This window comes from Chaetura pelagica, unplaced genomic scaffold (assembly GCF_000747805.2).
Source record: "Chaetura pelagica isolate M959 unplaced genomic scaffold, ChaPel_1.0 scaffold430, whole genome shotgun sequence".
Classification (NCBI taxonomy): Eukaryota; Metazoa; Chordata; class Aves; order Apodiformes; family Apodidae; genus Chaetura; species Chaetura pelagica.
In genome coordinates, this window is record NW_009952159.1 from 780,765 (window position 1) to 808,236 (window position 27,472).

Here is a 27,472-nt window from a genome sequence, read left to right on the forward strand (position 1 = left end):
CCAAGCCCAACAGACGCAGCTCCCTCAGCCTTTCCTCAGCAGGGAGATGTTCCCCTCCCTCCAGCATCTCTGTGGCTCTGCCCTGGGCTCTCTCAAGCAGTTCCCTGTCCTTCCTGAGCTGAGGGGCCCAGAACTGGACACAACATTCCAGATGTGGCCTCACCAAGGCAGAACAGAGGGGCAGGAGAACCTCTCTTGACCTACTAACCACCCCCTTTCTAACCCACCCCAGATGCCATTGGCCTTCTTGGCCACAAGGACACATTGCTGCTCATGCTCATCCTCCTGCCCACCAGGACCCCCAGGTCCCTTTCTCCTCCCCTGCTCTCCAGCAGCTCAGCCCCCAACCTGCACTAGTCCATGGGCTTGTTCTTCCCCAGATGCAAGACAATCAAAAATGAGTAAAATTTTCCCCAACCTTCAGCTGATCCAGGCACCTTTTCTCCACCTGCTTGGCCACAACCCCACATAATCACTAATGATACCATTCCTTGCAGACAAAAAGCAAGAGCTTGAACTCCCTACTTGCTTAGGCTGAGAATTCCTTTATCCCAGATAGTGGCTGGGCCATCTCAAGGATGATGCTACCACAGCTCCTCTCATGTTCCATCAACAGTGTATTCTTGGAATGCCACAAAGCAATAAGCACAAAAGAATCTCCTGCAGAAAAACATGTAGGAGTCAAGGTGAAGGTTTATTTCTATTAAAAATTACTAATAAAAGTTGAATTCCTTCCTTAACCCTCCCCTGCATGTCCACAGCTCCAACCCTTACAAAACACAAACACATTTCAGTGGTCCAATGAATATCAGGACCAAAAATGAGGCAGATGTTGGAGTATCTGTGCCACAACTTCCACCACCATGTTACATCTGTTGCAACACATCAGCCAGGTCAAAAGCATGAGGGAGACCTGACAAGAACATCTTCTACCCTTCCCAATGTGCTTATTTCTACAGGAAGAAGGTGTGAAGTACAGCTGGGGACTCCAAAGAGGAGTCAGGGAGATCAGAAAGGACTGTGGAAAGAGAAGTTTGAAGTGCATCTGGAAAACTTTTCCATCAAGGCTACTGTTAGGTGCAAAAACACGACTATGTTCTTCTCAAGGCAGAAGTTTGGCATGAGGACCATCCTTTCCATAAGGCTCAGTTCCTCATGCTGCTCACCATCCTCAGCTGGCAACCTCTAGGTGCTCCCACCTCCCTGAAACACCAGCCCTGCTTTCCAAAGTGCAGACCAAGAGGAGGGACATCCTCAGCCTGAGAAGAATTAAGAACCACCTCAGCTCTAGGAGTCACAGCATGGTTTTGGTTGGAAAAGACCTCCAAGATCATCCAGTCCAACTGTTAACCCAGCCCTGCCAAGGCCACCATTAATCCCTCAGCACCACATCTACACAGCTTGGAAATCCCTCCAGGGATGGGGACTTCACCCCTGCTCTGGGCAGCCTGGGCCAGGGCCTGGCAACTCTTTTGGGGAAGAAGTTGTTCCTGGTATCCAAGCTAAACCTCCCCTGGCACAACTTGAGGCCATTTCCTCTTGTCCTCATGAAGTGAGGTGGAGATACTGTGTCCCAAGCCACACACTTTGAAGAGGCTTCCTTACCAAAAAAGTGACTTGTTTAAGGCACAGGAAAGCAGCAAGAGAGAGAAAACTGGGCATGGACTGTGATTAGAGGTTCTCAGGAGATGGTGCTATAGGAGGATAAAGGTTTCTCTGGCCCTAAAAACTACCAGAACATGGGTTGATGTGCTCGTGCTTTCTTTTCTGCTGATTTTTAGGGAAGATGCCAATTTCTCCTGAAATCTCCATTCCTGTTAAAGACCCAACTGTGGATGCAATTTGATTCCAAATAAAATTGCCTTTTGCCAGCACAAATTTCCTTTTCTCTCCTCCTGGGAATAACCTAAAGCAGCAATGAATCTACTTTCTATTGCTTGAAGGACATGTTGTGCTGCTCATGACCTGATTAAAATGGCCAACCCATCATCACTGGCCTTCAGGAGAACTGGAGGCAGAGAACATCCAAGCAGTGAACCTTGAGGAACAAGGTGTCTGTGATAGCCCTGAGCCTTCCCAGAGGTGACTATGAGGAGCAGCAGGTATGTTTCATAAACACCTTGCTCATCACTTGGGCACCCATTTCCCAAAGAGAAGAGGAGATCAGTGTGCTCCACTTGCAGCCAATTTTGGTTCTTCAGCAGGGACTTGTTTGCTGTGTTTTACAGGTAAGCCTGATATCATCAAGAAGAAGAAGTGAACTTCTCAGAGTTGACAGAGAACAGAATTACCAAAGAGGAGCACACAAAAACCAGCTGTATGGGGGGATCAGACAGCAACAGGATGTTTAAGATGATTTAAAGGCCCTGAAAAGGGGAATATCTGGGCCAGCAGACACAGTAATTTCCACTTCTTCAGGAAGAAGTCATCATAGGGGTGAGGAAAAGAAGGTGCAGAGAAAACAGCAGCCAGCCAGCAGCCTGCTGGGGGAAGTGCACCCTGCAAGGGACTAGTAAGGGGGGGGTTTAGGACACCCTACTCTACATTTGGCAGCAACTAAGTCCCTAATTGAACATCATGAACATTTACATGGACCCACCAGTTCCAGTCATGGAATAAAGACACTGACACCAAAAGTTATGGCTATTCTATCAAAATAAAGGTGCTCAGGATCATTTGTAGGTCTGAGACCAACTGGCTTGGAGTAACATGGTGTGTGTCATCCAACACTTGCCTTCCACATGAGGGGCACATTCAAGCTCCCAGGGACTCTCAATCAAACCTGTTAAGTATAGAGTTTATTTTAATACTTGTTAGCAGACACCAGAGCCAGAATGAGCCAGATGTGGTTCTGTGACTACCATGCTTCAGGTCTTCATTGATTCCTACAGGTTAATATTAGCAATGGAATTGTTTTGGTTGGAAAAGACCTCTAAGATGATCCAGTCCAACCATTTACCCAGCACTGCCAAGGCCACCACTAAACCACATCCCTAAACACCACATCTACAAGTCTTTTAAATCAATCCTCTGCCCTCTGAGGGAAGGAGTCTTGGCTACATGGTTCACTTGTCCTCTCAATGACACAGTGAGACAGCAGCCCAACCACAAAGCATGGATGAAAAAAGCACTCTGTGCTTTACACCCTCATCCAACATGTGCAGAATGGAGTCAGAGCTTGGACTACTCAACCAGGTTTTTGGAAATGAAGTGGATGAATGTTCTTGGGGTATCAGCTTTGAAGTCTCAGTCTCGGGACTGGCTGTTCATGGATATTAATGACCTTTTAGGCCACCACTGTAGTTTGACACAGGGTTCTAGAAGGTAAATGCACAGATATCTCGTAGCTTTAGCTAAAGAATTGGATCCTGTAGCAGTAATTGTTAATGGCACAGGCTTGGGCTTCAGAAAGCAGCAGATAAGTGTCCTTGCAGGAGAGCCAGGACCCGTGGTCGACATGACAGAAAACTGCCAGAAAAACCTGCACAAAGGTTGGATTCAGTTGTTCCAGGGGCTGCAAGTGTGGCAAGGTCTGGGGTGCAGCCTCACACAGCCCAGCACCCTTTCATCCTGTCCCCTAGACCAGCCTCAAAGCCACTGGCACCATCAGGGCAAACAAACACGCCGCTCCGGGGCTGGCTCGACCAAACCTCCTTCAGCAGCTCCTCCTTGCCCTTCCCCACACAATGCTGAGATGTTTGCCCAGGTGCTGGGTGGCCACTGCCTCAAGGGGAGGTTCCAGGTGGGAAGTGGAGCCCCACGGTCACCTGTCCCTGCGCTGCAGGACGGTGACACAGCCGTGGTAGCTGGTGCAGCGCTGGAGCGGCGGCTGCTGCTCCACCTGCCCCGTCGCCGGGTCGAACGTGAAGGCCTTGTCTGTGCCTTCTCCATTCTCATCTCGGCCACCCAGGATGTAGATCTTCCCTCCACACACTGTCAGGCCACAGCTCTCCTGGAAAGTAAAAAAGGGAAGAGCAAGAGTTGAGGAGTGAGTCAGGTTTTTGGAACCTAAAGGGGCTCCGGGAATTCTGGGGAGGGGCTTGGGACAAGGATGGGACAAGGGGGAAGGGATTCAGGATGGAAGATGATAGGTATAGGTTGGATATTGGGAAGAAATGCTTCACTAGTGGTGAGACACTGACCCAGGTTGCCCAGAGAAGCTGTGGCTGCCCCATCCCTGGCAGTGTTGAAGGGCAGGTTGGATGGGGCTTGGAGCAGCCTGGGCTGCTGGGAGGTGTCCCTGCCCATGCAGGGGGTTGGAACTGGATGTTCATGAAGGTCCCTTCAGACCCAAACCAGTCTGTGATTCTGTGATTAGGAAAGGGGGCTCAGCACTGCAATGGGATCAACTCTCCCCTGCCCAAAGGAAGGCAGGGCAAGTAGGTAGGATAAGTGATGTCTGGCTCTTGGGGTGCTGCAGTCTTACTGCTTGGGTAACAGCTTAGACACTTGAAATTCCTCAAGCCTGTGATGAGACCATTGCTGTTCCTGGCAGTCCCCCAAGCACAGCACGGACGCACAAGCACACCAAGAGGTCAGAGAGCCAGCCAGCACCTCCCTGTGAAGGTCATTGACAAGGGTGCACTGACGTGGGCTTTGTAGTTGAGGTTGAGCTGAGCTGTGTCCCATCATCCCTCTTCACTGAGCCACAGCTCACAGGGCTGCCTGGCTTTGGGGTGCAAAACCATCATCACATTGAACCAAGAGACACAACCACCACCAGTCTGTGTTCAGTCCACAGACCAGACCAATAAAACCCTCACCCTGCAACACACAGTGTGGAGAACAGGTCCTCAAAACACCAGTGTTTTCACTCTACAGATCCACTTCTCTGGCCTGAACAGCTAGTGGAGACACAGCAAGAAAGCTTGGATTTGTTGTGGAAGAGACATCCCCCAGGCTGTATGGACACTGAAGGTGAGAGTACCTGTGTCTGAGTTGCTCCTCAGGGGTCATGCCCACATAGAACCATCACATCAATTTGGTTGGAAAAGACCTTTAAGATCATCCAGTCCAACCATTAATGCAGAACTGCCAAGCCCACTAACCCATCACAGAATCACAGAATCTTAGGGGTTGGAAGTGACCTCAAAAGATCATCTAGTCCAACCTCCCTGTCAGAGCAGGATCACCTAGACTACATGTCCCTCAGCACCACATCTACAAGGCTTTGAAGTCCCCCCGAGGGCAGGGACACCACCCCTGCCCTGAGCAGCCCCTTCCAGTGCCTGACAACACGTTTTCAGAGCCAAACCCACCATGGATTTTCCTTGCTTTCCACCCCAGCAAAGCACCCTGATCTCCCATCCTAGAGGGAAGAGGAAAGCTCTGAACTTCTTTCCTAAAATTCTTCCTTACCAGAGGTCCAGGGAGGGTGGCCACTTCTTGCCAGCTGTCTTTCCTTGGATCATAGCTAAAGATTTTACTGAGGAGCCCACCTACAACATAAATGATGTTGTCCAAGCAGACAGCACTGATGCACCTCTGGTAAAAAGGGGTGGGAGACAAGAGTGTCCACTTGTTCTCCTCTGGATCATAACACTGGACCTGGGAGGAGAAACACAGCTATGGGAACATGAATTGACCACACCTTCCTGCTTGGCTGAAGCTGCTGTTCACTGGAAATAATAGCACAGGGGGCCAGAAACATGGATGGGATCTTCAGCACCCAGAAACCCGAGCAGTGAGCAAGGGGATGAGAGGTTCTGACATTCCCTCCTGAATTCAAGTCCCCCAGACAAACCAGGAGTCCCCATGTCCTTGACCTAGACAGTGCATGGTTAAGAGTTCAGAGATGGAGCTGAGAAGCACTGATGGCTCTTCCTGCAGCTCAGGAGACCAGAAGCATTACTCCCCAACCTGAAGCTGAAGGACAACCCCGTTTCCCTCCACATCCCCAGGCCAACCTCCCTTTCCAGGTCCCTGCCCGCTCCTGGTGCCCCAGCAATACCTTGTCGGTGTTGGAGGTGTCATCCACAGCCCCACCCATCACATAGAGCTTGTTGAGGCAGGAGACCACGGCAGCTGAGCTCACAGCTTGAGGCAGTGGGGCCAAGGTTGACCAGCTGTTGGAAAAGGTGTCGTAGCACTCCAGGCTGGAGAGGCGGAAAAAGCCATCAAAGCCTCCCACCGCGTAGATCTGCCACAGAAGGAGCAAAGCAAGGCTGGTTAGAAACTCCTGGAGGGGAGGTTGGGACTTGGCCAGGAAGACAGACATCCTTCCTGTCCCCTGCTCATGCAGGGAGGTTGGAATTAGGTGATCTTTGAGGTTCCTTCCAACCCAAACTAGTCTATGATCAAGCCGTGGTAAAACCTTGGGACTGGATTAGATGACCATCCAAGGTGCCTTCTACCACAAGCCATTCTGTGATTCTCTGGAACACCCCACACAATCTTTCACCCAAAGATTTAACCCAGCTCCCTGCAGAAGACTTGCACCATCCCGTTGTAGGTCTTCAGGGTACAACTTCATTTGTGGCTGCTCCAGACAACATACCCCCAACCCAACTGATGATGTCTTGGTTACATTCTACTTGTTCTCCCATCAAAACCATCTCTAAATGACCCAGAAGACAAACACACACTGACATGAGGTTCTTGTGGGACCTGAAGTGGGGTCAGTGCTCCACGTGGCTCACCTTGCCCTGCAGTGTGGCCATTTTGTGCCTCCACCGACCTTTCTGCAGACAAGCAACCTTGATCCAGACATTCAGCTGGGAGCTCAGCACCCAAACATCACTGCTGCTGATGTGTCCTCCTGCAAGAGAGAGCAGTGTGACCCCAAGGACAGCCCCATCACCTCCCTACACCAGCGGTGCCCAGTTCCTCCTGCAGTGGGACAACTTAGGCCAGAATATTGGGTAACAGCCACGTAAACTCAGCTTCCCAAGGCAGACACCCTCTGGACTTCAAAGCACTTGTCACACTGCTCCATTCCTTAGATAGAGCTCCTCTGCTGGGCATTACATTTTAAGTGAGGGACAAGCAGGAGACTCTGATGGTTTAGGAACAGGACACACCAAAATCAGCTCATCCCACAGCTGAGCACTTTTAACAAATTGTCCAACAGGAGGAGAAGGTTTTTTCATACTGGTGTCTTCCCCCCTTGAAGGTGAAATTGTTTCTTGGGACAGCAAAAGCCAAACCACCCGAGGAGAAACCTCACCAAGAAGTGACTTTGCTCCAAAGCTGGGATGCATGTGGCTGAGTCCTGTTCAATAGAACTAAGGAGCAGATGTCCAAGCAGAGGTCATGATGGTTTTTTTACAACCAGGAAGGGGACCATCTGGTCCAGGGCATCTCACCTGATATGTACACATCGTTCTTCAGCGTGCAGGCAGCAAACTCTGACTTGGTGTAGCCAGGCACACTGGAGAGGGCTGTCCACTGCCTGCTCTTGGGGTGGTAGAGGTCTGTGAAGGGCAGCTTCAGAAGGCCTTTCTTATCACAGCCCCCAATGATGATGATGACTTCTGCCAGCTCCATGAACCTAGACCATGAGAGGCTTGGGTAAATCTCCAGGCCAGGATACTCCTTGACATCATCCTACCTGGGACATTGGCAGGAAGGTCCAGTAGATGGGCCAAGATCCTCTCCTGCATCCTGGAAAAACTTCTCTATGTTGAGTGTACCAGAGCCCTGGCACAGGCTGCCCAGAATCTCCTTCTCTAGACAGAGCCAACAGCTACCTGGATGCAATCCTGTGCAACCTGACCTGGGTGAACCTGTTTTAGCTGAGGGGTTAGATTGATGTTCTCCAGAGGTCCCTTCCAACCCCAACCGTTCTGTGATTCTATGACCTGCCACTGATTTTCTGGGCAAATTGTTTCACCCCCTTCACACCTTCCCGTCTGTCTACACCATCAAATCAAAGGACCCTCCCAGACTGAGTGAGAAAAGGGTCCAAACCACATAATGGGGAAAAAATAAAATATGGGAATAACCTTTAAAAGTTCTTCATGAAATTGTCTCCACCCTCCCCCTCCCAGGACAATCAAACCTAATCCTCAAGGCACAGCCAAAGGTGTGGAAAGCTGTTCCTGGCATCCTGCCTCCAACAAGCTCTCTGCCTGGAGAGAGAAGTGTTTCCAGGAAATCTCACCCTCTCCAGCCCTAAAAGCAGAGAGCAGATGAGACAGACAGCAGGAGAAGGAAATTCCTGCCAGCTGGAAGGTGACAAGTGAGGAACAGCTCTGCAGGAGGGGAGAGGAGAAGAAGGGGGGGGAGGGGGGAAACAGGACTTGAAAGACTTGGTTCCAAGTTGGTGTGGCCTGAGACAATTCTCTTAAGCCCAAGTCTGTAAAAGGAAGGAGGTAAAATGGGGATGCTGGGGGGTGGGATTTATCTCCAGTGAATTTTTATTGTTTTCATCCTTCAGGAGGTCACCATGGGGACCCTGTTATGTAGCAGTTCAGGACTTTCTTAAAGGAAAGATGGAGAGGGGCTTTTGACAAGGGTGTGGAGTGACAGGATGAGGGGGGACAGTTTCAAGCTGAAAGAGGGGAGATTTATAGAATCATAGAATCATTAAGGTTGGAAGAAACCTTAAAGTTCATCTAGATCCAACCCCCTGCATGGGCAGGGACACCTCCCAGCAGCCCAGGCTGCTCCAAGCCCCATCCAACCTGCCCTTCAACACTGCCAGGGATGGGGCAGCCACAGCTTCTCTGGGCAACCTGGGCCAGGCTCTCCCCACCCTCACAGCACAGAATTTCTTCCTAATACCCAATCTGAATCTCCCCTCTTCCAGTTTAAAGCTGTTCCCTCTTATCCTATCACTACACAAACTCCCACAAACGTTTAAGACCCACCAACTTCAACCATCCAGGTCTAGCAAAGACAACACCACGTTTTACCTTCTGGGCCTGGATCTCAAAGAGCTGACCTCGTTGCCAAGGATGTAGTACTTGCGGGCCTCGTGCAGGAGGGGGATGCACTCCTTGGAGTCCTGGATGAGCCCATCCATTTCCACCTTCTCCAGGAAGTAGGTGGGGTGGAGCAGGGGCAGGCGCACGTGCTCCAGGAGGTCCTTCAAGGCTGCTTTCCTGGTGGGCACGTCGTGCCGGACCCAGCGCATGACGGCCTCAAACACCACCTCCTCCCTGGGCACCACCAGCTGCTCATCAGACAGATACTCAACCAGCTCCTTCACATCCATCTCCAGGAACTCCTCATGGCAGGACACCTCCACAAAACACTCCAGCGTGAACCTCTTGCTCTTCTCGGTCAGGGACGTGATGGAGAACGAATCAGCAAACTTCATGATGCCCAGGCAATTACATGGGTGGAGCTGGTCCTCGAGGAAGGTGACACAAGCATCTCTGAGCTTGGAGATCTGCAGCAAGTCAGACAGTTCCAAGATGCTTTCAACGTTGTCCTCCTGAATGATGATGTTCCCCCCGTACATGTAGTCGAGGAGGAGAGACATGGTGGGAGCAGAAATCTTCTGGATATTGATAATATCCTGGTGGCCTTCCTTGAGGTTGCTACCAAACATGGCCCTGAAATATGTGCTGTTGGCTGACAAAGTGGCACGGTGACAGGGGAATTCTTGCCCATCAATCAGCAGCACCACGTCAGTGAAGGTGCCGCTCCGGCGGTAGGAGTTGAGTGTCTGGAGGATCTGCTCAGCATGGCAGGACCCACTGCAGGGCTTCACGTGCAGCTTTGCTTTGCTTGGGTCTCTTGTCACGTTTTCCAGGCTGCCTGTCCTGAAACTTGACTCCTCTTTCATCACCCGATGCATCCTGACTGGGAAGCGGTGGAGGAGACAAAAGAACAGGACACTGGTGAAAGATCTGCTTGTCCAACAATATAATGAGTTTGGCACCTCTCTTGGTGCCACAGGGAAGCACAGATTCCAGCCCAGACACAGTCAGACTCTGCCTCTTCATCCCCACACGTGGCTGATCCTCAGTAACCAACGTTTCCTCCAAACCCCAGCAGAGTGATGGATATTTCCAATCCAACCCTATCCCAGTAGACCAACCTCTTCTGCCTTTAGGAGATGTTCCTTCCAAGGCAGTTGCCTTGCCCAACCTACACTGTCCAAACACCTGGACATCCTTTCTCTGATATCTCTTAACTCTTTTTAACTGGTTTCCCCATCTTATCAAATACAGTATCTTGGTTTTTTCTCTCCTCCATGGTTCCCCAAGTGTCTTAATCCAGGCTGAAATCCAGAGGTAAGGGTGTGAGAGTGGGATTTGCTAAAGGCAGCTATGACATGAGCTGCCCCAAACCAGAGATCTCTACATCTGACATCACCTCCTGCTAGATTTCTCCTCCAGATGATGAAAAAGCCTTTCCTAAAGACCTTCATAAAGTGAAGTGCAAAAAAGTAAAGCAGACAACTTGTCTCTTTCAAACTGCAATGGTTCCCAGTTTGCACTGGCAGTGTGGGCAGCATGACCCATCCTTGCTGGGCAGGGAAAGCCCTCTGCTCAGCCTGGAGCTGCACATCCAAAAAGGTGATCCCTGCTCAAACTCTGGGGAGGCAGCCAAGTCCACTGGAAGGAGAAATCCCTGGGGAGAAGGGGCTCTGCCTGCAGAGGGGGGGGGGCTGAAAAGCAGAGGAGCATCATGACAGTGACTAGAATCTAGAATTCTATCACAAGGGTGAGTGAATCAAAGACCACAAACCCTCAACAACTACCTCGACCACCCTAGACCTACTACCAGGTTGGCTCTGCTCCATTCCTTCCACTTCTCTCCAGAAAAACTGCCCTGACCCCTCACGATTGCACAAATCCCTGACCTGGGGGGAAGAGCGAGGAGGGGACTGAACCTGGGTCTCCCTGCACTTGCCTGACTGCTCTGCCCAGCTGGATGGGGGACAGAAATGTCACCACCTGGGCTTTAAGAGCATGGCAGAAAGTCAACATGAGTGGGGGATGCCAGGGGGGGCAGTCAGGAGATCCTGATCCCAGCTTCTACCTTGGCCATGCAGCTTTCAGACTGTTTTTCTGAGGTTCTATAACAGCAAAGAGATCTCTTTTTTTTTGGGGGGGGGTGCTCAGGCTCTGCTCTCTAGCCCCTCCCTGAGTCAAGCTCTGAAGCATCTCACCACCAGTCTCTGGCAGGAGCACCAGTCCCCAGTGGGTGACAAGTTACCAGACATCATGGGCTTTGTGATGTCCACAGACTCCCTTACAGGAGGGCAGGTAGCACATCCCTTGAGGATGATCACCTGGAATCAAAAGTCCTGCCTTAGCTCCAGTTCTTAATCTCTTTTCTTACACCTGCATCTCCCAGGCAGCCTTCAGGTCTGACTACAGCCCCCAAAGGTGCTCAGGTTCTCCTGTGCTCCAGGGAACACCTCCTGGCCACACCTGCACCAGGTGGAGCCACGTGTAGGGCAACCAAACTAGTCCTGAGGATCCTCACCCCATCATGCTGAGAAAGCATCACTGTCTCCTCTGTGCCTGCAAGATCCCCCAGCAATGGGGAAAACACCTCTGCCCCTGCCACAGGGGAGCTGCAGAGACCTGAGGAGCAGTGAGGGAGCATGACAAGCCCTACCTAAAGATCTAAGAAATCCCATGGGAGTGGGAGAAGGCTCTAAATACCCCAAACACCCCTGACGGATGCTCAGGGCTGTGCATGGAGGGAACTGATGTTAGGAGGTTTAAAGTCACGTGGAGAAGTTAGAACAAAGGCAGCTCTCTGGGGACAGACACCTTTGCAAACAGCACAGCAAACTCCAAGGTCTGCAGACACACACGAATCCAACCAGGAAAGACAAACACATCCACCTCCTCCCTCCTCTCCCTGATCCCCACGCGTTCCCAAACTGTCGGGGTCACCAACAGCTCCTTGAAGAACCAGCTTGGGGTGATCTCCTTAGAAAAAGAGACACTCCCCCCTCTTCCTCCCCAGTTAATCCAAATGCCCTTCCTCACCTCACATCCCTCCTGCCTCCCCATAAGACAAATGATGACAAACACCCTCACCCGTGCACACTCCCCTCAGGGTCACCCCCCCTTCCCTCCAAGTGCCACCCAGCAGCAAATGCTGCATTATATTTGATGCCATTTCATTCTTTTCCAAGCCTCCCCAAGAAGAAGCCCAACCCTTACCTGCCCCACAGGTTGTGTTCTCCAGGTGGGACCTAAGGAAGACTCAAGTTCCCTCTGGGAGAGCTCCCATCCACCCTGGGGCTCTGCACAGAGACAGGTCCCCCTTGCACAGCACGCTCAGCTCTTCTGCTTGGGGAAGAAGCACAAAAGCATGTCCTTTATCCTCCCTGCCAGAGAGGTGGGGGCAGAAATCTGCTTTTGTTTCTCCTGAATGACATGCCAGAGATCTACAGGGCATTAGCCACGCAGCTGTCAATAACAGCCAGCCAGGGAGGAGCCAGGACCCAGGGAAAACCCATCACAGCTCAGGGAAAAGAAAAATATAGCACACCAGGGCAGCTTAAGAGGGCTGAGCCATCTGGAGAGCAAATGGAGGTCCAGCTGGAATGATTCATTGGACAGAGGCTCCGTCTCACTGGAAACCCCAGCAAAGCTGAGGAAGCAAGTACAGCTCTGGGAGCAGAAAGATTCCGGGAGGAGGAATGGATGGGGTCAAGGAGGAGGTGCAGTCCTGCTCATTAATGTGTGCTGATGAGGTAATTAGATCCTGGAGGAGGATGAGGACAGAAGGGGGGGTTTGCCTCATGTGGCTTTTCTGCACCTTCCCTTCCAACTCGACCCCAGTTGCTGGATGGATTTTTAAACGCTCGTAGCAGGAACCAAAGCAGCCCTGGGGAAGCTCCACGAAACCTGTGCTTGAGGATTATCAGACTCCCTAATCTGATGCATTCAGCCTTGCCCAGCGTGGCTTTGAACAGCTTGTATTATTTCTCATCAGACAGAAATGTTAATTAAACCAAGTCCCCTGCACGTTGCCATCCCAGTGCAACCACCTCTCTGTGGGGCACCAGGGCTGCTTTTGCTGGCTGATCCCTTCCTCTCCTCACCCCATGGCTGGGATGCAGGGGCACAAGTTGGCATCCTGCTTGTTCCCAACATTTGCATATGAATCACTGGCAACCTGGAAGGGACTGTGGTTTCCCAGCCTGTGCACTGAGCTGGGGGGGGGGATTTGCTCTTAGGACCTTCCAGCCTTACAGAGTTGGGACCGAGAGGCTGCACCGACCAGGGGGCAACTGTGTCCATGCAGGGATGGAGCTAAAGATGACCAAAAAATGGGCCATCAGGACAAAATGGCAACACAGCCCAGATCCTGCCCTGTGGGGGTGCAGCAACAGAGATCTCCAGAGTGCTGGAAACCCTCCAGCAAGGTTGCCAAAGCTGGCATCTCCTCGCAGCCAGGAAGTATCAAAACCCAAACCCAGCTTCAAGCAGTCTGAACAGCCCTGGGGGATGGAGGGGACCAGCTACTAAGACCTGCAATACACAGTGACCACAATGAGAAGGCTTTGCAGGGTTCAACTGTCCCCACGTCCATGACAAGCCACATATGAAGTAGATTTTTAGAGCCAGGCTGCATCTCTGCAGGGTCTCCTTGTGCGCTGCCCAGAGCAGCTGCCACGGTGCAAGGGCTGCTCTACAACCCACAGTTTTGCATCTTCTTTTGCCTGGAACTGAGGGCATCTACCACCCCAGAGAGCTGCAAGAGGATGCAGAGGTGTTCAAAAGGGGTGTCTGCTAGGCAGCACCTTGTAAGGCCACCTTATGCAGGAGCCCAACCTCCATTTGCTCCCAGTTCCCTGGGGCTTCTCCCCAGGCAGATAGAGACACCAAAAGCTGTGATCTTAGAATCCCAATTCACTGCCAAAAATCCCTTCTGCACATTACAAATGCCCCACAGGAGCTCCCAGGCACAAAGCCACAAGCATTGAAAAGGTGCAGAAGGAAACCCCAGGAGCAGCAGCTCCAGGCACCTGTTGGGGGAAGGTCTGTGTGAATGTAGGACCAAAGCCTCCTGAAGGAGCAGCAGGTTCTGTGTGTCAGGGGGTGAAACCAACAGGCAGGAGAAAGGAGGCAGCTGAGCTGAAGAGAAAATGAGGAAAAAAGATGTGGGAAAAAAACAATAGGAAGGAGAAGAGAGAGTTTTGGATCCATCAGGTAAGGGAGGCCATGGTGAGACATCTGGAGGGAGCTGGGCACTGGGACTTGATCATCATAAAATCCCAGACTGGTTTGGGTTGGAAAGGACCTTGAAGATCATTCAGTTTCAACTCCCTGGATGGGCAGGGACCCCTCCCACCAGCCCAGGTTTCTCCAAGCTCCAATCCAACACTTCCAGGAATGGGGCAGCCACAGCTTTTCAGGACAACTTGGGCTTGTGTCTTACCCCCCTTACAGGGAAGAATTTCATCCTGATGTCTAACCTCCTCCCTTTCTGTTTAAAGCCATTACCTCTCATCCCATCCCTCCCTGCCCTTGTCCCAGGCCCCTCCCCAGCTTTCCTGGAGCCCCTTCAGGCACTGGAAGCTGCTCTCAGGTCTCCCTGGAGCCTTCTCTTCTCCAGGCTGAACAACCCCAGCTCTTTCAGGCTGTCTTCACAGCTTTGGTCTCTATCTCTCCACCAAATGCCCAAGAGAAGAAGATGGTTTCTATCCAGGACAGGTGTCTATGCACTCCTGGCACCAGCATCCATGGCTCTTTCCATGGAGAGAGGTGAGAAACCCTCTTGGCACCCTCAGCCAGGCAGCAGAAGTGAAGGGCAGTCACCAGCACTGAGGAGAAGAGACTGAAGCAGGAGAACCCAGGAGATGAGTAAGAGCAGATAAACAACTGGAACAGAAACAGGGTCCAGAAGGAAGAGAGGGAGAGGCTGAAGAGGAAAAAAAAATCCTTTGTTTCTTATTTCACATGTGGTCACTGTTCATCTTGAGTTTGAAACCTTGTCTAGAGAGTTGGCCAAGAAGGGGTTACTAGCACCAAGAGCCAGGAGGAGGGGAACCAGCCTTCAGTCTTATGTTGCTGCTACTGCTTACTCTGAGTTTGGGCTTTGCAAGCTGGTGGCCACTGCCTCAGGTTTAGTTTTTCAGCAGAGAGATAAAAGATGCTTCTTACAACAGAAAACTGTGTGGGCCCAAGATGTGGCCACATCAGCATCATCTCCCAGAGTCCAGGACTTCAACCCCACCAGCAAATGTAAAGAGCTGGGAAGGTTCCCAGACACTATGAGAACAATCCCAGCTGCACCACTAAGCTCTTACAAATAAGGGCAGATTTAGAGAGGAAGAAAAGGAGTTAAATAGCAGAATGTTGGCTGTCCCAGGCCAGTTGGGCTCAGAGCCAGCAGCCAATCCTCAGCTCTTTTATGTGAGTTACAGGCACAGCCTACATGACTCTCATTTCTCTCCCTCTTGACTTTGCAATATCCTTCCACACCCACAGCCCCCAGTTGGGGATTAATTCAACACTGTAGATACCAGGAGCTCTCTCCCTCCTCCCTTGGGCAACGTTATATTTAACACTCCAAGGTATTCCCAGAGCCAGACAAATTCAGGACATGGAACTGACAACCCCTCACCAGCCATGAGATAATGTTGCATTGACTTTAATCCCTTCCAGCTATCAGTGAAATGCAGCCCTTCAGGGGCTGGAGAAAACAGCTGCTGAACAAAGGGCAAACACAGGATAAGCCAGATCAGCTCCCCTTCTCACCCAAATCACTCTGGGAGCAGATCCTGGGGTAAAGAATAAAAACATAGACATAAACATATCAATACAGCAAGCACCAACCCAGCCTTTCCCTTAACACACATTTAGCCAAGAACTACTCAAGGACTTCCCAAGCTGTGGTGCTTACTTAGTGCTAATGGATGGATGAGCCTTTTATTCCTGTTTTAAACCCACTTATGGTTTTTGGCCTTCAGAGCACCCTGGGGCAATGACTTGCATAGTGTGTGTTAGAAAGAAATGGGTTCCTGCTTGTTTGGTTTCAAACTGCTGCCTGATCAGTTCCAGGGGTGCATCATTGACCCCCTGTGGCCATGAATGCTCAAAAATTGTTCTACAGTTGCTGGTCCAAGACTCAAGTCTGCACAGATGCCTCCTCTCCACAGGAAAGCTTTTCAGCTACTGGCTTAGAACACCTGGGTGGGAGAGAATCATAGAACGGGTTTTGTCTGGAAGGGACCTTAAAGATCATCCAGTTCCAACCCCCTGCATGGGCAGGGACACCTCCCAGCAGCCCAGGCTGCTCCAAGCCCCATCCAACCTGCCCTTCAACACTGCCAGGGATGGGGCAGCCACAGCTTCTCTGGGCAACCTGGGCCAGGCTCTCCCCACCCTCACAGCACAGAATTTCTCCCTCCCATCTCAGCTCCAGCTCCCTCTGCCAGCTGGAAACCCTTCCCCCTGCTCCCATCCCTCCCTGCCCTTGTCCCAAGCCCCTCCCCAGCTTTCCTGGAGCCCCTTCAGGCCCTGGAAGCTGCTCTCAGGTCTCCCTGGAGCCTTCTCTTCTCCAGGCTGAACACCCCAACTCTCCCAGCCTGGCTCCAGAGCTGCTCCAGCCCTCCCAGCATCTCCGGGGCCTCCTCTGGCCTCTCTCCAACAGCTCCGTGTCCTTCCTGTGCTGGGGACCCCAGAGCTGTTCCCAGCGCTGCAGGGGGGTCTCACCAGAGTGGAACAGAGGAGGAGAATCCCCTTTCTCACCCTGCTGGTGACACAGCCCAGGACACAGTTGGTTTCTGGGCTGCCAGTACATGGTGCCAGCTCATGCTGAGCTTCTCATCAACCAACACCCCCAAGTCCTTCTCCTCAGGGTTGCTTTCCATCCCTTCATCCCCCAGCCTGTATGGATACCAGGGATTTCCCCAACCCATGTGCAAGGACTTGTAAAGGCCCTTGTTGAACCTCTTGTGCTTCACATGGGCTCATGGTGAGGAGCTGGGATGGATTGCCAAGGGATGTTGTTGATGCCCTATCCCTGGAGGTTTTTAAGACCAGGTTGGATGAGGTTTTGTGCAACCTGGTCGAGTGGTGGGTTCCGTGCTCATGGCAGGGGAGTTGGAACTGGATGATCTTTAAGGTCCCTTCCAACCTTCATGATTCTATGATTCTATGACTTCTCAACCTTGTCCAGGTCCCTCCGAGTGGCATCCCCATCCCTCAGGCACATCAACTGCCCCATTCAGCTTGGTGTCATCAAGAGGAGATGCAACACAACTGTATGGATCTCAAGATTCCCTCTGGTCAGACCTTCAGCTCCCTCACAAAGCACAAACAAGCAGAAACACAGAGAGAAGATGAAGGCACCACGTTCCAAGCGACCCCAGAACACACCACAGCAGCACAGACTGGCAGGGAAATAGTTTATTTCACAGAGCATTGCAGAGTTTATTTTGGTCTAGCTCTATCTTCATCAAAAAGTATCATCCTTTTCTTTTTCTTTTTTAAAAAAAGCCAATACTCAGGACGATGATGGCAACAGTCAGTGCATCACACATGGAGCTGGGGTCTCATCTTCCAAAAAGCAGGGAAAGAAAAAATGGTGAGACCACCTCTTTGTTGGATTGTTTTGGACACTTCCAAGCCTCGAAGTACTTGACCTTGTCAATAAAGTCCATCTCCAGGGATCAAAACAGAACATGCAGGGTGATTATCAACAGATGCTGAGATTTAACATCTCTCACTTGGCAAGGACAACCCACTGGGGAATGTTTCAAGACAGCACCACATCGAAGGGAGAAGCAACTTTGTTCTCAAAAGCCTTCACACCCACCAAAATCTTGCAGTTCTGCAGAAATAAAACAACACCCCACACTGTGTTTCACAGACTTGGTTTTACCATACAGAACAACAGCATCTGGGGAAGGGAAGAGAGAGCACAGACCAGGGTCTTATCCCACCTCCACTCATAAAAACCCAGGGAAGATGGAAAGGAATGAACATCTTGATTTCCACTGCTGAGGAAGGTGCTTATTCAAGCACCACAATTCATGTTGTCATTAGCAATAGGGGTATTTTTCTTTCTCTTGGCCACTTTTACCCCCAATTTTCACACACTCAGCCAGCACTCTGGGGTTTCAAAATGCTACTGGAGTGCAGCTTAAAAATAAAAATAAGACAGAGCAGCCCAGTGCTGCCCAAATAAGAAGAAACCCCTCAAGGCTGTTTTTAGCCTGACTTGCTTCTGGCCTTTTCAAGCCTGCTGTGTTGTTGTGTTGAACATGATGCACACCAGCATCCCCCAGACCATCTTTCTCCTCTGCAAGGTGACTTCTTCCAGCTGCACGTGGGCTCTACAACCCAGCTTGGCCAGCACCTGAAGACTCAGCCTCAGCTCCCACTCTCTCCACAATGAACAGGTTGGATGGTCCCATCTCTTTGGAGGCTTCAGAGGGAACTGGCACTCAACAGCATTTCTCAGGTGGTGTTGACCAAGAAGGGAGGAACCCAAGAGCAGAAGGCCACAGGGACAGAGCCAAGGCCCTTCCAGCTTCAGCTGCCCTGAGAACCAGCTCTGGGTGAACAGCAACGTGACCCAAAAACTGGCTCCTCTCCACCAGGCCTGGGAGGTCAAGAGCAGCAAGCAGAGACCACACTTGGGCTGGCTCTGAGCTGCTTCAGGGAGGGGATGAAACTCAACAACTGTTTGGTTTCTGAGTGGTTCGTTGGGTTGTTTTGTTGGGTTTTTTTCCTTTTAACCTCTGGTCTAGGGTTTTGGTTTAAAGCCTTTTGCATTGGAAACACACTGAGAGCTCTTGAAGGCAAGAGCTTGTCAGCATCTGCTGCAAGGTTGTCCCTCCTTTGGAGGACACCAACATGCAGCTTTAAAGATCCCAGTCTTAAAGCAAGGAGGAAAGGTCTCCTTGCAGGAATAAATTATAATCCAGGGCTGCTTCACCTTCCAAACTATTTACAACTCCTTCACCTGTGGGCAACTTCTTGGCCCAGAGAGAGGGAAGCTCCCACTGCAGCACCTTCCCTTCCTGGAGGGTGCAAGGACAGGGAAGGAAGGAGCAACTGGAAATGCCACTTGGAGTGGCAGGCACTTCAGCCTGGCCTGAGTGGTGATGGAGCCCATGGCATTGTTTGTTGGAAGCCAACTGGGCTGTCCAGAGAGCCCAACTCAGGGAGGGAAGGAAGGGAGGGAAGGAGGGAAAGGAGGGAAGGAAGGGAAGGAAGGAAGGAAGGAAGGAAGGAAGGAAGGAAGGAAGGAAGGAAGGAAGGAAGGAAGGGACTGAGCTGTTAACAAATGAGAAACAAAGGCCCATCAAGTTTTCCATAAAGTTAAAAGCTATTAAAATCAGTGTGGGTTAAGCCTGAATAATCTGGCTGTAGTTAAATCAACATATGAACAGTCATTTTTATCTTGTTGTGATGACAAAGTAGCTGGATCAAGCCACTGAAGCCATCTGAGGGCTGCTTATCTTATTCAGTACAATTCAATCAATCAATCATGACCCTGTTGTACCAGGGTTTTATGTTGCAAACATCATTATTGAAAGTAACTGGTGGCATAAGCAAACGTTTCTGTTTAATTCCTTGGGTATCTTTCCAGGTCATTGGATTTCAGTGGAAAGGTCCTTATTCAAAATTTGTCATGTACAAACAGCCTAAAATTCAGCATCTGACTTACTGAAACTCTCCACTTGCAGGGCTCCAATAACAGCTGCTAAAAAAATCTGAGTTTAGGAAGCCTGAGTGGCACAAGTATGAGGAACATAGTGAATTTTATATTAAAAAATGTTTATGCTTAGAGAGTCTTAACTGTAACTTTGTCAGCTGGTTACCAGCTTCTCGCAGTCTTAGTATTTTGGTTTTCACAGTTGTCATTTGTTTTAAGTGTAGGGAGGGATGTAAGGAAGATAAATCTGTTTTCTACTCTTTGTTAACAAGTAGTGTAAGATGCTGTTATTCCAAAATAATTCGCTACAGATTTTGGGTAAACTTAAAGAAAATTCAATTATGTTAACTTTTAACCTCTGGTCTAGGGTTTTGGTTTAAAGCCTTTTGCATTGGAAACACACTGAGAGCTCTTGAAGGCAAGAGCTTGTCAGCATCTGCTGCAAGGTTGTCCCTCCTTTGGAGGACACCAACATGCAGCTTTAAAGATCCCAGTCTTAAAGCAAGGAGGAAAGGTCTCCTTGCAGGAATAAATTATAATCCAGGGCTGCTTCACCTTCCAAACTATTTACAACTCCTTCACCTGTGGGCAACTTCTTGGCCCAGAGAGAGGGAAGCTCCCACTGCAGCACCTTCCCTTCCTGGAGGGTGCAAGGACAGGGAAGGAAGGAGCAACTGGAAATGCCACTTGGAGTGGCAGGCACTTCAGCCTGGCCTGAGTGGTGATGGAGCCCATGGCATTGTTTGTTGGAAGGAAGGAAGGAAGGAAGGAAGGAAGGAAGGAAGGAAGGAAGGAAGGAAGGAAGGAAGGTCACCAGAAGCCAATCTACAGCCAATGCTCAGTATTTGCCTTCAGGTCCATGGTAGGACACTGCAAGAAGGCCCATCCCCTGTGAGCATCCAGGCTTTGGGGGAAGAGGATGGGCCAGGGAGAAGATGCCCAAGTGACTGAGCCAGTGCAACCCCTTCCCTGGCTCTGAACTCCAGCAGGGAAGAGCAGTGCTATCTCCTCTCCCAGGAAAGCTTCTCTCTTCCAAAGAGCCTCTCATTGCATAAGAGCTAAAACTTCATTGCCCAGGAAAGGGGGAAAAGAGGAGGAAACCAAAAATAAACCCAAACCCAGAAGGAAAATGACACTTCACAAGAATATTACAACATTCAGCTACACAGTCGCTGCACCAAGGGGAAAAAGTAGAGCAGGGAAAGGGAGAGGGAGACACATCCAATGTGTTTTTCCCAGAATTCCCCCAAGGGGGGTCAGGCCTCAAGATTCAAATAACTTCATCCATAAGGTTGAGGATTTAATAAACACGGGATTTCCACTCATGCCCTTGGAAAAATAACACTCAAACCCCCCCCCAAAAAAAAGACCAAAACAAAACAAAAAATAATAATAATCCGATTTTTCTACATATTTACAAAAAGAAGCCCCCCCAACCTCACACACCAGGGAGGTGGAGCAGAGAGGGATGGGAGGTGGTGAAGGGGTCTCTGCCCAACAAGATCCTGAAAGGTTCCCATGGCAGGAGAGCGCGGGTCCCGCTGCCCCGGCCAGCGCGGGGTGGGACTGGAGCCCCTCAGTTCATCTGCAGCCTGGGGTCCCTGTGGTCCGTGGGGGTGACCAGCTCGTTGGCAAAGCCATTCTCAGAGCAGAGAGACAGCTCGTCCGTGGTCTCCACGCTGCTGTTGATCTCTGGGGGGAGGAGAGAGAAGGGGAGATGTTGTCGCGGGGGTGGTGGGAAGGTCAGGGCGAGTTGGTGAAGGTGGGGTGAGGGAGGTGGGGTGTTCAACCTGGAGAAGAGAAGGCTCCAGGGAGACCTGAGAGCAGCTTCCAGTGCCTGAAGGGGCTCCAGGAAAGCTGGGGAGGGGCTTGGGACAAGGGCAGGGAGGGATGGGACAATGTGGAACAGTTTTAAGCTGGAAGAGGGGAGATTTGGAATGGAATTTAGGAAGAAGTTCTTTCCCAGCTTGAAATAATTGGTTTGGGGTCAGGATTAGGTCAGATTCAGGGGTCTAGATTAGATGTTAGGAAGAAATTCCTGTGAGGGTGGTGAGACCCTGGCCCAGGTTGCCCAGGGAAGCTGTGGCTGCCCCATCCCTGGCAGTGTTGAAGGGCAGGTTGGATGGGGCTTGGAGCAGCCTGGGCTGCTGGGAGGTGTCCCTGCCCATGGCAGGGGGGCTGAACTAGATCCCTTCCAACCCAACCCATCTCCTCCATCAGCAGAGAGCTGAGGGATGAAGCCAAGGGCTCTGACCCACCAGCCCCATCCATACCCGAGAAGATCAGCTTCCCCTTCCATCCCAACCCATCTCCCTCCTCCAGCAGAGAGCTGCGGGGTGAAGCCAAGGGTTCTGACCCAGCAGCCCCATCCATACCCGAGAAGATCAGCTTCTCCTTCATGATCTTGACATCCCTGCTGGACCGGCGGACGGCAGCGCTGAGCATGATCTGCTCCGGGTTGTAGGTCCTGATGCTCCCCATGCGCCACCTGCAAGGCAAGAGTTGGGTCTCAGGGGGGGCTGGTTTCCTCAACCATGGGAACAACCTCCATGCAGGTGGCCACCAACAATGTGGAGACTGCCAAGAAGTCTCAGAGACCCTCACACTTTTATCCCTTGAACCTACACAGCCCTACGTGGCAGGAGGACGTTCAGAGATGAGCATGTTGTCTCAAAGGGGGGCAGACACACAAGCAGGTCATCTTTAACCACCTTGAACCTCTTAATTCCACTAATTTCACCAAAAACTTCAGTTGTCCTGAAGGGGTACAGCTATTTTGACTTTAAGGGCTGGGAAGAGGGAACAGAACAAGAGGCCAAGGCAAGGCAAGAAGCCACAACCTTTCCCTCCCTGTGACTTGGTCATTCCTGTGGGAGAAGAGAGACCAGAAGACAAACTAAGGTCTCAAACATGAGATGCAACAAAGACACTGTCCTCAAACAGTGGCACAGGGGTCCCCTGAGCATGATTTTTCCCGGAGAACTCCCCTCCCCACATCCCAGCTCTTTGCTTAAGTTCTTCTATCCAAACCCCCCCATTTTTAAAGCCCTGATGAAACTCAGTGTCCACCAAAAGTTGCCACCAACATGAGGCTGGTGGGAACTTGGCTTGACTTAAAACCATCCAGACTTTTATCCTCCTCACTGAATGCATGTCAAGAAATTTACTGAGGTTAAGAAGCAGCAGTGGCAGCACATTCAGGGGAGGGATTTTGCTCTTAAAGCAGTTTTTTAGCTTGAGAACACCCCTAGAGCAGAGCCAGCAGGTTGCTGCTGAAATATGGGAATAAAAAAGGCTTGGTGGGCTCAGACAAAGCAGCCATACCCAAGATCCCATTGCAAAGGGATGTTGTTTGGGCCAGGCTTTCATAGTCCCCATCCCACCGACTTGTCCCACCTCCTGAGGACAGAGGAAGGACTTCAAGTCCATCCCATTCTCCCTGCCAGCACCAAGGAAGCCACCAGGCTGTTTGGTGGAGAAACAACAGGGATTTAGGGAGACTTATGGGGTTTCTGATCTTCTGGCACCATCTAGTGGCTCAGCCACACAAGAGAAGGTGATGATGGTTTTAATTTTTTGATTTGTTTCAAATAAAGGTGAAAACCACCTTCTCTTGAAATTCTAACCCTCTCTCCAACCCCAGCAGCAGAAGATTTGAGGAGCCCCACACATCTCCAGCCTGGCTTCACAGCATCAGCCTGACACCCACCAAAGAGGTCTGCAATTTCCCCAGGAAAATCTAGCTGGAGTTTCCATCCCCTTCCCAAATCCCAGCAGGTGACACCAAGCCACCAGGCTTTGACCAAGGGTGCAGATGGAGGTGGATGCTCTGCTACAGAGAAAAGAAAAGGTGGGATGGCAACACAACACAACTCACAGACCCACAGACAGAAGCAACACAGAGGAAGCACAAGGAGGCAAAGACATTAAAGTAGCAGTATTATTATTAATAATAATAAAGTAATATTTTTCTTCTCTCATCATCATCTAAGCTGAACCATGGAAGATGACCTTTTTTCCCTTATTGTCTCATGCAGGTAGATACCACTAAGGTCAATAAGGCTGCAAGTGCACAGGATCTGAGAGCACAAGACACTCCTTGAACTATAATCAGGATCAAAACACTTTGCTACAACAAGCCTATTTTTTTTTGCCCACAACATCAGCATTTCCAGCATCAGGCTGGGTTGCATGGTCAAAAGCCACAATGATCTCTCGCCCATTAATTGCATTAAGTCCTAGATGTCCCCTGGAGGGACATGGGACATTTTGAGGCATCAACAACCCAGCCTCAAAGGGGTGCAGGGACCAACGGTTCCTCTCCTGCTAAGTGCAACAAGCATTGCTCTTTGCTCTCCATCTCTCCTGGTGGCTGCAGTCAGACCCAGGCTGGTGAGACAGACCCTGCTTTGACAGGACAAGGGGTGATGGTTTTAAACTAAAAGAGGGGAGATTTAGGCAAGAAGGAAGAACGTTTTTACAATGAGGGTGCTGGAACACTGGCCCAGGTTGCCCAGAGGGGTGGGTGGGAGATGTTCCATCCCTGGAAACATTCCAGGTCAGGTTGGATGGGGCTCTGAGCAACCTGATGTACTTGCAGATGTCCCTGCTCATGGCAGGGGGTTTGGACTAGAGGAGACTTGAGGGTCCCTTTAAACCCAAACCATCCTATGATAATCAGGATCAAAACACTTTGCTACAACAAGCCTATTTTTTTGCCCACAACATCAGCATTTCCAGCATCAGGCTGGGTTGCATGGTCAACAGCCACAATGATCTCTTGCCCATGAATTGCATTAAGTCCTAGATGTCCCCTGGAGGGACATGGGACATTTTGAGGCATCAACAACCCAGCCTCAAAGGGGTGCAGGGACCAAGGGTTCCTCTCCTGCTAAGTGCAACAAGCATTGCTCTTTGCTCTCCATCTCTCCTGGTGGCTGCAGTCAGACCCAGGCTGGTGAGACAGACCCTGCTTTGACAGGACAAGGGGTGATGGTTTTAAACTAAAAGAGGGGAGATTTAGGCAAGAAGGAAGAACGTTTTTACAATGAGGGTGCTGGAACACTGGCCCAGGTTGCCCAGAGGGGTGGGTGGGAGATGTTCCATCCCTGGAAACATTCCAGGTCAGGTTGGATGGGGCTCTGAGCAACCTGATGTACTTGCAGATGTCCCTGCTCATGGCAGGGGGTTTGGACTAGAGGAGACTTGAGGGTCCCTTTAAACCCAAACCATCCTATGGTCAGTGATATGCTGGAGGGGACAATGACTCCTCTCACGGGGGTGCATTGCTCCCATTGAACAAGCCAGGAGAGGGTGACCTCATTTTTCAGAGGTATTTGGAAATACCTTCTCAGAAGAGCCACCCCCACGTTTAACCACGACGCGACTCCGACCAACACCGCTCAAAAAATCCCCTCTGCTGTGCTCAGTTGCCTTTTTGAGCCTCCAAGAAAGCTTGTTTCATAGAAAATAGCACCTCTCCTACCCCCTTTGGACTCTGTTGTGATCGGCCACGTTTGGGACAGCAGCGTGCAAAAAGGCCAGACAGACAGCAGGTAGGTCTTGTTCTGGGAGGTTGGCATCAAAGCAGACCAGACGGACACGGGGTGGGAACAGACTAAAAAATACTGGGACAACAACAGAGACAGCACACACCAGGTTAGGGCCACGCCCTGCCCCTTGGTTTGGAGGAGAGATGCTAAATGGCACGGGAAGGGGGGTGGGAGAGGGGCAGGTTGGGGAGAAAATGGGGTTGGTTGGTGCTGAGGTGGTAGGATGGAGTGAGCAAAGAGCCAAGCCAGGCGCAACCACAGTCCCCGTCCTGCCACCACTGTTGCCTAAAGCCTGCCCAACTCTTCCAGCTGTCTTCTCCTTCCCCATGAGCAAAGGGGAGGTGAGAGGGGAGGGAAAACACCCAACCTCCCTGCAACCCATGGGAGGACTCAGCCCAGCCCTATAGCCAGGTTCTGGTTTGGGGAGATACCACGAGGACGTAAAGCCACGAGTCCCAGGTACCTCGTGGACCAGCAACGCTTGTAGGTGGTCAACCCAAAACAGTGGGTGGGCACAGGGAGCAGATAAGCACAGATAGGGAGTAGCCAAGTCCTCAGAAATTCAACCCCAAGCCACACAGCAGGAGGAATGGAGAAGGTAACACGTGGAGAGAGTCTGGTCCCAGTAGGGAGGTGGGGATGGCTTCACTGCAGGAGAGTGACAGCGCTTCCCGCCAAGGGGGTGGGAAGAACTGGTGGGGAAATGACCAGTGCAAGGAGAAATCTGGGTTTCTTATTGAGGGCACTTCAAAACCAGCATCCCGGACTCGTTTCCCATCCCTGGGTGCAACACTATTTCTTTTCACATTGAATTTCCAGTTTCACAGTGGTGCAACTGGGAAGAGACTCCTGAAATATCCTAGCCTCCAAGGGCAGCAATTGATGAGCCAAACCTTTCCAGTCATGAGCCTGATTAATTCATTCCCAGGGCTGGAGAAGAACCACTTTATGTAATTGAACAGGTTACATGATTTCTTTGAGCTTTGTCCAGTTTAGAAGACGTTGGTCTCAAAAACCTCTGGTAAGTGCAGGAAGGAAGGGGGTGTTTTGCATGGGATTATTTCCATGGAGAAAGAATTATGTTCACTAGGAATCTCCCAATTACAACACGTTGCAGGGACCTCAGAATAGGCTGGATCATTGTACCAGAAGGTCAGATGGCCTTCAAAACATCCACTGGCTTCAGCATGAGGCTCCCGTGGTGCTCATGGCTATGGACTATGTGATGTTCAGACCCTTATGGTCCCCCTGAGAAGCCAGATGTTTGAAAGCATCATGAAAAGCTGGGCCCTGTCCATCTGCAGTGAAGCCATAGCAGAGAGGGAGGAAGAAAGAGAGAAAGGAAGGTTGAATGAAAAAGAGAAAGAGGAGGAAAGCACCAGAATTACCTGATCATGTGATAGCTGTGAGATGCCAGAATGCAGCAGAGAGAGAAAGAGGAGGAACATGCACAACAGTCAGAGCAGTAAGAAAATAAACAAGGCAAAGAGGCACAAAAAAAAAAAATAAAAAAGAAGATTGGTTAGAAGTCATCACAGTTGGTATTTCCCCTCTGGAGAGGCTGCCAGGATCCTGTCACCAGGGCTGAAGCAGAAGAGCAGGAGCAATCCCTACCCCTGGCTATGGAGGAGAGACAAGCCATGCACAGGAGAGAGGACGAGCACATCCAAGCAGTGGCTCTGTTCCCACCCACCCCCTCATCCTTGCATGGAGGAAGCAGTTGTGTTTTGCACCCCCAAAAGAAGGGATTTGGGGGCAAAAAAAAACCAAACAAAAAGCCCAAACAAACAGAAAAACCCCACCAAAACCAGCAACCACAACGCTGAAGGTCACGTGCCAAACCCCATTTCCCAGAGCTGAATCACAACAGCAGGTAGTAGTTGGGCAATTCTGCTGCCATTTCTTTTGGATATAACCCCAATGTTGCTACCAAGTCCTTCATGTGGTGGAGAAACTGGAATGGCAGGGAAATAGGTCTATCTTGTTCCAAGGTTCTTTGAAGAGCAAGCCCTTGGCTGCAGAGAGCCCAGCTCCTGCTGCTGCAGTATCTCCTTCTTCCTTCCACTTGGGGCTGAGTTATCCCAAAGGAGAGATCTCAAAGAAGACTTCTGGCCCTGCTACATTGGACACATAGTGCTTCAGGATGATGGATCTTGGTGGCAGTTTCCAGCTCTTCTCACTTGTATCACACTTACAATGAGAGTAGAAAAGAAATGCTGCAAGAAAGCTTCCTTCCTTCCTTCCTTCCTTCCTTCCTTCCTTCCTTCCTTCCTTCCTTCCTTCCTTCCTTCCTTCCTTCCTTCCTTCCTTCCTTCCTTCCTTCCTTCCTTCCTTCCTTCCTTCCTTCCCTCCTTCCTTCCCTCCTTCCTTCCCTCCTTCCTTCC

The 27,472-nt window shown here is 50.7% G+C and overlaps 2 protein-coding genes across 2 annotated transcripts in view; both read right to left on the reverse strand.

The window, feature by feature from the left end:
• Positions 1–3,763: 3,763 nt before the first annotated feature.
• KLHL35 (kelch-like family member 35) lies at positions 3,764–9,745 on the reverse strand. The gene is made up of 6 exons (XM_010007197.1): positions 8,856–9,745; positions 7,305–7,489; positions 6,639–6,757; positions 5,951–6,139; positions 5,359–5,547; positions 3,764–3,952 (listed from the first exon to the last, which is right to left on the reverse strand). The coding sequence occupies exons 1-6, from the start codon at positions 9,743–9,745 to the stop codon at positions 3,764–3,766; spliced, it is 1,761 nt and encodes a 586-aa protein (XP_010005499.1).
• Positions 9,746–21,112: 11,367 nt separating this feature from the next.
• The window catches only part of GDPD5 (glycerophosphodiester phosphodiesterase domain containing 5), a 122,675-nt gene continuing 116,315 nt past the window's right edge, over positions 21,113–27,472 (reverse strand). Inside the window, exons 15-17 of the mRNA XM_010007188.1 lie at positions 26,477–26,491; positions 21,912–22,024; positions 21,113–21,228 (exon numbers count right to left, since the gene is read on the reverse strand). Coding sequence (XP_010005490.1) covers positions 21,113–21,228; positions 21,912–22,024; positions 26,477–26,491 — 244 coding nt within the window. The remainder of the gene's footprint in view (positions 21,229–21,911; positions 22,025–26,476; positions 26,492–27,472) is intronic.